At 54.8% G+C, this 8779-nt stretch overlaps 1 protein-coding gene across 3 annotated transcripts in view; it reads left to right on the top strand.

Annotated features, from left to right (window-relative positions):
• Window positions 1-8459, top strand: part of ANOS1 (anosmin 1) — a 184731-nt gene extending 176272 nt beyond the window's left edge. For all 3 annotated transcript variants that reach the window (XM_073902137.1, XM_025857805.2, XM_073902138.1), the window contains 5 exons: window positions 1570-1664; window positions 4098-4269; window positions 5091-5311; window positions 6884-7025; window positions 8020-8459. In XM_073902137.1, the coding sequence (XP_073758238.1) occupies window positions 1570-1664; window positions 4098-4269; window positions 5091-5311; window positions 6884-7025; window positions 8020-8078 (689 nt within the window). In that variant the 3' untranslated portion in view covers window positions 8079-8459. The remainder of the gene's footprint in view (window positions 1-1569; window positions 1665-4097; window positions 4270-5090; window positions 5312-6883; window positions 7026-8019) is intronic.
• The last annotated feature ends 320 nt before the right edge of the window (window positions 8460-8779 follow it).

Raw genomic sequence — 8779 nt, forward strand, 5'->3', positions numbered from 1 at the left:
GCCATTTACACTGTCCATGGCCATCTACACTGCCCACGGCCATCTACTCTGTCCACGCCACCGCCAGATCTGCCCATAGCCATCTACACTGCCCACGCCAACCTCCAGGCGTCATCCCCGTCTTCGCTTGAAAGTTAGATCTCCGGGGGTTGCCTGGAGACAACCAGGGGCTCAGTTGGTCAAGCGTCTGCCTGTGGCTCAGGCCATGATCTCAGGGTCCTGGGATGGAGCCCCGCTCAATGGGGAATCTGCTTCTCCCTCTCCCTCTACTTCTACCTCCCCACCCCCGCTTGTGCTCTCTCTTTCTCAAATAAATAAATAAAAATATTAAAAAAAAAGAAGGATCTTCAGAGCCAGCCACTGTTGCACAATTGTAACCTTTGGCAATACACCTGCCCCCTTACGTTCCGTATTAATCTGTAGCCAAATTACCTTCTAGCCTACCGCAGACCCTGCTTATGTACATTGTTTCTTGTTTCTATAGCCCTGTTAGTTTTTAAGATCCCCGGGAACAGCTGTTTCTGCGTGGTTACTCTGTTATATGCCGGGAAGAGCACCACTTGAATGCAAGCAGATGGATTCATTCAGTGGCCTCATACTTGCGTATAACGTACATTTCCTTCCCGATGCCTGCTGTGTAAATCTTAAAGCCTCCAGGAAGGGGTTCCCCTTTTAAGTAAACACCGAGGGGGCCTGCTTGATAACCGCTCATCCTCTCGGATTCAAACTTCTTTTCTCATTCCAAAGTGCTCAAAGCAAGTTCCCGCCAGAACCACCCATGGAATCAAAGCGTCTTCCCGTCAGCAAAGCTCCATCCAGCACTTGGTGGGAACACGGGGGATGAGATGTTAGTGTCAGAGTGGCGCCCTGTCACACCCTTGGACGCGCGGGTCGGTGAATGAACCTGACACTGGCCAGACCCCCCCCCCCTTCCCACACTCGGCGAGGTGCTCCTCCTCGTTTATCTGAGGGATGGCCCAGAGTCCAGCGCTGTGCAGGGAATATGCTGCCCGGCCCGGGAAGGACAGGCTTGCAGGGTCAGCGTTCTGGCCTGAGCTCCCCAGCAAGTCAGGGTTCGGGGGGATCACACACGCGGCCTCGGCGCCAGGGCAGGGGCTGCTCCGGGCCTCGTGCGGCAGGAACGCTCCCCTGCACAAGGGAGTGCATCCCGGCCTGAGGACAGGCTGTCGATTTTGCACGGGTTGCACGCTCTCTCAGCTTTCGCCGCAAACTGTAGGACTCACACTTGCAGTGAGGACTCCCCGTTGCGGGAACGGACACTCCCTGGCCAAGCGCCACCCTCTCCTGTCGGGGCGCGCTCGGCCCAGAACCAGGAACGAGGTTCCCCTCAACACCTCGTTGCGGGCGTTCTACCGTGACTTTCCTGCACTTTCTTGCACCGTACCTGGTTCTCTCCTAGAATGTCCTCCTGACGATGCCCAGGGTCCTGCAGCCCGGCCTGCGTCCTTCGTCCTGTCACCCGTGGAACTGCAGTGCGCCCCCTCCCGCCCCCAGAGCAGCGGCCCAGGTGCATTGTGGCCCCAGCCTGTGCTCTCTCTGACCTTTCAGATCCCAGCGTCAGCCGATACCACGTGCGGTGGCTCCCGGAGGTCTGTGCCCACAACAGAAGCAGCGGCGCCGAGACCTCGTCCGGCATCACCCAGGTGAGCGGCGGCCGTCACACCGCCTGCGTCTCGCTGCTCCCGGGCTCCACTGGGCCCGCGCATAAGACACACGGGAAGGTGGGCCAGGTGTACGACCCACCCAGAGCTCGCTCCCCCCCGCTGGCTGCTGAGTAGTAACAACATACCTGGGAAAGCAGAATGCTCCTTCGGCTCACTCGTTCCTTCCTCCGCTCACAACCTTCCCTGGGAGCTCGGTCCCTTGTCCGCACGACGCAGCTCACAGAACGCAGAGATGAAAGACGTGCTTCGTAGGCAACTCCCAGGTCAGAAATGCTTCCGAGTTGCTGTGTGTCTCATCTTAACTGGACGACAGGTTTGCATTATTTTCGGAATCTTGGCACCACGACGTAATGTTTCCTCTGCCGACTTCTATACGCCCCTGGCGATCCTTTAGTGCCTTGCTTTGCCATGTCCCTGACTAGCAGCTCCTCGTGCAGTGCATGCTACGACTCCTTACCCGACTCATGGCACCGACACTTTCCTGTTGATTCTGAAAGAACATTAACTCCTGGGGGGTAGGAACTCTGGCAGTCCCCTCCTCCACGCATTCTTCCAAACAGTCCGAATGAGTGAATTACAGAGTGGTGGCAACAAAGAATGGTTAAGACGGTGGTGACCTGTCCACGGCGGTGATGCCAGTGACATGTCTATAATATAGCAGCACACTTTAAAACACCCAAAGGCATGGCCCCAGCTGTCTAATGTGCTGATCTGTGATCTGTAAGGAGAACATTTTTCTTTTGAATATTTCCTAAAGCAACAAGTACAGCATTTTTAGAATCCTATGTGATCACTTAACTTTAAGATAGTAAGATAAAACAAGTCAGTGGGTCTGCAGAAATAGTTTTTTACTGGCTTTGACTTGTCCCAACGCATGCTCGCCAACGCTGTTCCTTTTATTTTTCCCTAAGCTGCCTCCAAAGTTGGGGGCCTTCAGTAAAGAAAAAGAAAGAAAAAGAAGCATTTTTAAAAAGGGAAACCTACTTGAAAATCAGAGAAAGAAATGAACAGAAGCAGGGTTTATTAAATTTTTTTGTGGGCAGGGGTGAGGCTTTTAGTGGTTTTACTTAGGCATGCCTTGCAATGGTAGGAAATCAGCCTTATTTTCAGGGGCCCAGCCAACCCTTGACTTCTCATCTCTGCAAACTCTGAAGGTAAGAAGAAGCTGAACCTGTATAATGTGTCCGGTAGAAATAAGAATCAAAAACCACTCTGCTAAGGGCTTGGACCTAGCCTATTTGCATTTGTAAACAGCTTTTAGACCCACTTATTTTGAAGTTAGGATGGAGCATCCGCTAACTCACCTCTCGCTACAGATGTCTTTGTTCCACGCCACATGAAAGCGTTCTTGAAAGAGCTGCCAAGAGGTGTCCTTGGTGGCTCACGTGGGCTTGCAGTGTGTTCCCGTGTAAAGCGTACATTCCCCCCTGCAGAGAAGCATTTCAGTCACCCAAGGGGACACAGCAGGCCTGGGAGGCTCCCTGCTCTCTCTCTGGTGTGCACGGTGCCCTGCTTCTGTCTGCCTGCCTGTGACCTCTGGGGAGAGGGCCGGTGGCTCCCGGGTGCGCATCCTCCATGCGCATTTCCCCTCCAGCCCGGTGCGCACCCTCCCCCAGCCCGGGTACCTCCTGCGGTGTGCGTCCCCCCCACCCCCATGCGCATCCCCCCCCCCGCTCCCCCCATCCCCCACTGCCGACTCCAGCGACTGGCAGGATGGGCGGAGCCTGAGCTTGTACTTGTACCGCTCTCCTCGGCCTGTGCTTCCCACCTCACGCACGCTGCTGTCTGGCGGGGACCCCATCCTGCACCCAGACCGCCCCGGACAGAGGTCCCTTCTGCACCCTTTACACGAGGGCATCAGGCTCTGACACGCACCGGCCAGGCTGGAGAAGCAGAGCAGGCAGATGTAAAGGAAACAGAGTTGCACACTTAGGACAGCCCCAAATTCATGGCGCCATGTTAGCACGCAGTTCTGCTCTCAGCCTCTTCCTCCTTCCGCCCGCGGTGTGTGACCACACCCGGTGTGGCACGAAGCAAGAACAGCCCTCCAAGAAGGGGAAAGAATATATTGCCGAGCACTGCCATGTTTCCAAAGGGAAACTTACACAGGGGCTACTAAGCCCGTGTCTCAGAGAAGCCCGAGTTCCCTTTTCTCTTGTGTTTTAAAAACAGATTTGTGCTTACAGTTGGGCAGCACCTGTGCGGCCGGCATCCGGAAGCGCGGGGGGAGGGGGAGGCTCACGATGTGGTCATTGCTCACAACATGCACCGTGTCTCCTTTGTGCTTTTTATAAAAGCCATATTGCACACACTGGACATATAGGAAAATACCCTTGTGGCCCGAGGTCCTGCCAATCTTTTTTTTTATCCCTAATGAGACTTACTGCTAGCTTATTCTTTCTCTTGCTCCAGGACAATTATATAATTCTTCAAGATCTATCGTTTTCCTGCAAATACAAGGTGACCGTCCAGCCGGCCCGGCCCGCGGGCCGCCTGAAGGCAGAGACCGTTTTCTTTACGACGCCTCCGTGCTCGGCCCTGAAGGGGAAAAGCTACAAGCACGTGAGCTGCCCGGGCGAGGCAGGTACGTTCACCCCAGCTTCCAAGTGCGCGTCTAGGGTGTTGGCGACACGTTGAAAACGTGTCCAAACCGGACTTCGCGAGGCCGGAGAAGCTTAAAGTAGTCCTCCTTCTAAACCGCAGTCCGATGGCGCGGTTGGGGCGGTGATGTGCGTGCGGCTGTAGGCGTTACCGCTTGGGAACGGGCCCCTCTGCTCACAGCGTTACCCCCTGGGAGACGAAGCAAAGGCTTATACACCGCTCGTGCTTCGGCACACTCTCTGCACCTCCTTTCATTTTTATCCCGGCCCTTTGCCATGCGAGCTACCTTCATGCACTTCGCACAACAGTGCCGCAGACCTCATGTCCGCACCCATCGCCCTCCTGGCCGAGGCCTCTGTCGGGCAGCGGGACGACCACCCAGGGCTTGGTCGGCGCGGCCCCCTGAGCTCCTCCGAGTGACTGAGCGTGACGGCCGATCACTTCACTGTCTGCCCTTGGCGTGGCAGTCATGTCTGCTCTTGGAGCAGCCGCTGGGTCTTGCCACGTTGCAGAATTCCCTCTCCGTCTTCCACCCCCAAAGCAGCGTCCTGAAAAGAATCCCCAGAGCGCCCAGCAACAAGTTGCAGGGACAAGAGAGACTCTGGCTCACTGCTCACTGACCGTCCCCGTAGGGCAAAGAGGTGGTTTCCGGGAGCCGTGTGTGGAGACCGAGCTCAGCCTGCCTGTGCCTCCCCCCACTACCCCCCAGTGGCCGCCCGGAGTACCCACGATGCGTGCAGACAGGCCCCATTTCCACTCCTTGCCCAGCAGCCTCAGCAGGTGCTTCTGTCTGCCTGGCTCCAGGTCACATGCCGGTCAAGGTGCTCGCCAAGCCCGAGAACCTCTCTGCCTCGTTCGTCGTCCAAGATGTGAACATCACGGCCCACTTCTCCTGGAAGATGGCCAAGGCCAACCTCTACCAGCCCATGACGGGCTTTCAAGTGACCTGGGCTGAGGTCACGACCGAGAGCAGACAGAACAGTTTACCCAACAGCATCATCTCTCGCTCCCAGATTCTGCCTTCGGTAGGTGCCGGCTCAGCTCCTCCGTGCCCGCGGCCGTGTGCGATGCACACAGCCGCCTGCCGCCAGAGGGGGGCCCTCCCGCCAGGCTGCCTGCTAACTACTGGGCCTTCCTGGGGCAGTTTCTCCTTCTCCAGGTAGGAGTTTGCAGGGATTAATGACCCATCACAAGCGCTGCTCTGAGCAGGGCACACGGTCAGCTCGATAAACCCTGATTCTCCAGCAGCCCCTGTCCTTTCTTGCATGCAGGTGATTTCACAGTTTGTTTGTTAACCCCGTGTCCCTCTGGTCCAAGTGGACGTGCCCTGTTTGAAGTGTTAAATTGGGGGGAAAATAGCTAAAAGAAGCTTGTTGTTTCTCTCCCTTTTCCCCATTCAAATTTGGCTAGAGCCCATAATGAGTTGGCCTGTCTTCCAGGCCACTTAATTCCTTTGCTTGGGAAAAAACAAAACAAAAAAAAAAAACAAAAAAAACAAAAACAACCCATGTGTGGGCTTTTACCCTCTCTAAAAATGCCCTTGGGATATCCAACCCTGGCTCTAAAAAGAAAGCAAGAGAGAAAGAAAGAAAAAAACCTTAAGTCCGGAAGGAAAAATTCCTTGGAATTAGAAAGTAGTATGAATGTATTAGGTTTTATTGAATTTTGAGAAGAATGTGTTGGCATAAAAATAAACATTTTCAGTTATGGGCATTGACAGATACTGTGTTTTAAGGGAGACAGTTGGCTCGGTCACTGAAATCGGGATGATCAAGAATTCACATCACAAGATGTGCAGATGAAAACTTTAAGCCATGGGAAAGTCCTAGGTTGGGGAGTAAAAAATGAAATCCCAAGGGTGAGCCTGAGAACTGGCACCTCGGCACAGCCTTACTCTGCCAAGTGTCTGGGCCTGCCCAGACGGGGCGCGGAGGGGGGAAGGACGCGGCAGGGGGTCCCGCGGAGTACCGGCAGCCACTGCTTCTGCTGCCCTCCTGCGCTCACCCCTGCCGCTCTCCGTGCGCTCAGCACTTGCCGTGCATGCCGCCCTGTCGCGCTCCTCTCACCCCTGCTGCGCTCCCATGCTCCCCGCCCCCCGCTGCACACGCACCCCTACTGCTCCCCGCGCACTCCTCCCTGCTGTGCACGCACCCCTGCCGCTCTCCGCGCGCTCTTGCCTCCTGTGGACGCACCCCTGCTTCACCCGTGCCATGCACGCACCCCTTCCACTCTCCGTGTGCTCACGCTTGCCGTGCACGCAGCCCTGTCGCTCTCCGCTCACCCCTGCCGCTCTCCCATGCTCCCCTCTGCCGCACACGCACCCCTGCCGCTCTCCGTATGCACCCCTGCCGCTCTCTGCGCGCTCCCGCCTGCCGCGCACGCACCCCTGCCGCTCTCCGCGCGCTCCCGCCTGCCGCACACGCACCCCTGCCGCTCTCCGCGCGCTCGCGCCTGCCGCGCACGCACCCCTGCCGCTCTCCGCGTGCAGTCACACCTGCTCTCCGCCGGGGAGAAGCCGCTCAGAGGACGCGTGCCCCCTGTGCCTTTTCTTTTTGAAAGGTCACTGACGCGCATCTCCTTTTGTGTGGCTCTCCCAGGACCATTACGTCCTCACGGTGCCCAACCTGAGGCCGTCCACGCTGTACCGACTGGAAGTGCAGGTGCTGACCGCGGGAGGCGAAGGGCCGGCCACCATCAAAACCTTCTGGACGCCCGACCTCATGCTGCCCTCAGCGGACAGTGAGTGTGGGGCACACAGGCAGCAGTCCGCGTGAAACACTTAAGTTTCTCACCGATCCCTGTGCCCCAGGTTCTCTGGGTCTGAAATTCGTCCTCCCCGCGAGTATCTGCGGACCGGATTGTATTCCAGCCGTGTCAGCATGAGTGCGCGGTGGCCGCTTAAATGCCCCCTGCCGGCCTCGCTCTCCTTCCCATCGTTGGTACCATGCTTTCCCCGCGTCTTTTACACCGTAAATACCTACGAGGGGGAAAAAAATCTGTAACTTCCTCTCAGTCTGAAATTATTTAAGATTTTCAAATATGACGATATAGGAAGTAGTTTGCTAAGGATTATTTTATTACACACATTTTGCTATAATACACTATATAAATTTGCTTCATAACACGACCCAAATCAATCTACTGGATTTACTGCTAAGTCAACTAGTTGTTTTTTTTTTTTAAATGTCACCCACTGTTTCTGAATAGTCAGGCTCTTGCTGATTTTTAAATTATGTGCTTCATCTTTTTCCAGCTTACACGTATAAAGCAGTGCCTCAAGGTTTGTGTGTTGATAAGAAAATGGAGAAGTAATCCTGGTTTTACCTTTACAATTGTAGAAGCACATTTGCCCCAATCAGTTTTCATGCCTAGAATTTAGACAGCGCTCGGGATGGGAGAGCGCAGCGGCCCCTACCTTCATTGGGGTCGGGTCAATGCTTTCCTGACGCTCCTTCTTTGAAACTGGGTTTCGTATGCGTACTGAAGTGTTTACGTTCCCAGGAGAGAGGAAGGCCTTGGCTTGCTTCTCGAACTGTATGCCCCAGGAAAGGAGCTTGCCCTAGTCCTCCTGTGGTTCTATGGACTTAAGGAGGGAAAAGAGGGGAGGGGGGTTCAGAGCAGGAAAGACGCAGATGTAGGAGGGAGCGCTCTGTGGGTCTGATGCTTTCACCACCAGTCCCCGGCTTCCCATAGGGCAACATGACTGATACCCCATGTCCTGTCCCCCCCTCAGGACCCCATCTTAAACCTCGGCATCCTCATCATTACAAGCCTTCTCCAGAAAGATACTAAACAGCTCAATGTCTGAGAATCGAAGAACGAGCAAGCTGGTTGAGCTTCACGGTGCGGACGTGCTGCTACGAAGCCAGCAGGTGCCCTGCGTGACCTCCCTCTCCCGTGTAGCCTTGTGCTCTGGGTCCCTCTGCCCATCTCAATGCAGCTGGAAAGGAGTGACTCACAGCTGGTGGGGGTGGGCACCCACTTCCCAGAATGGAGGCCCATCGAGCCCGAAATCGGAATATCCACGAATGAACCTCTACTGAGTGATTGCACAGACGAGATCTCCCTGGATTCGGAGCAGCAAATTCTCAGAACAAATCAGTGTAACAAATACGCAGTGCATACACATACTAAGCATAACGTATATCAATAAAACATTTTTAAACTAAATAATTGCTTTGATTTGCAAAATCAAATAAGGTGATGCAGTTTGTAAGCCCTGTGTATTCAAATCTTTTGTAAGATGATTTATATAATGTGTGATTTATTCTTAACCTCAAACATATAGCAATTAAGTTCCATCTATGACTGTCCACACCTGCAGCCCCTGAGCCCCGTTCACACGAAAGCAAACGAGCATCGCGTGTGTGAGGTGTGCTTTACGAAAGGCTCCCAAAGCAGGGGGCATTCAGCGAATCCACTGCTATCCACAGTCTGCCTCGGAGAAATGAAAAGGCTTTTCTGGGGATACGTTTTCATGCTTCATCCTACAA

This window comes from Callorhinus ursinus, unplaced genomic scaffold, assembly GCF_003265705.2.
Source record: "Callorhinus ursinus isolate GAN/ISIS: 27379988/994484 unplaced genomic scaffold, GSC_fseal_2.0 scaffold16, whole genome shotgun sequence".
Taxonomy (NCBI): domain Eukaryota; kingdom Metazoa; phylum Chordata; class Mammalia; order Carnivora; family Otariidae; genus Callorhinus; species Callorhinus ursinus.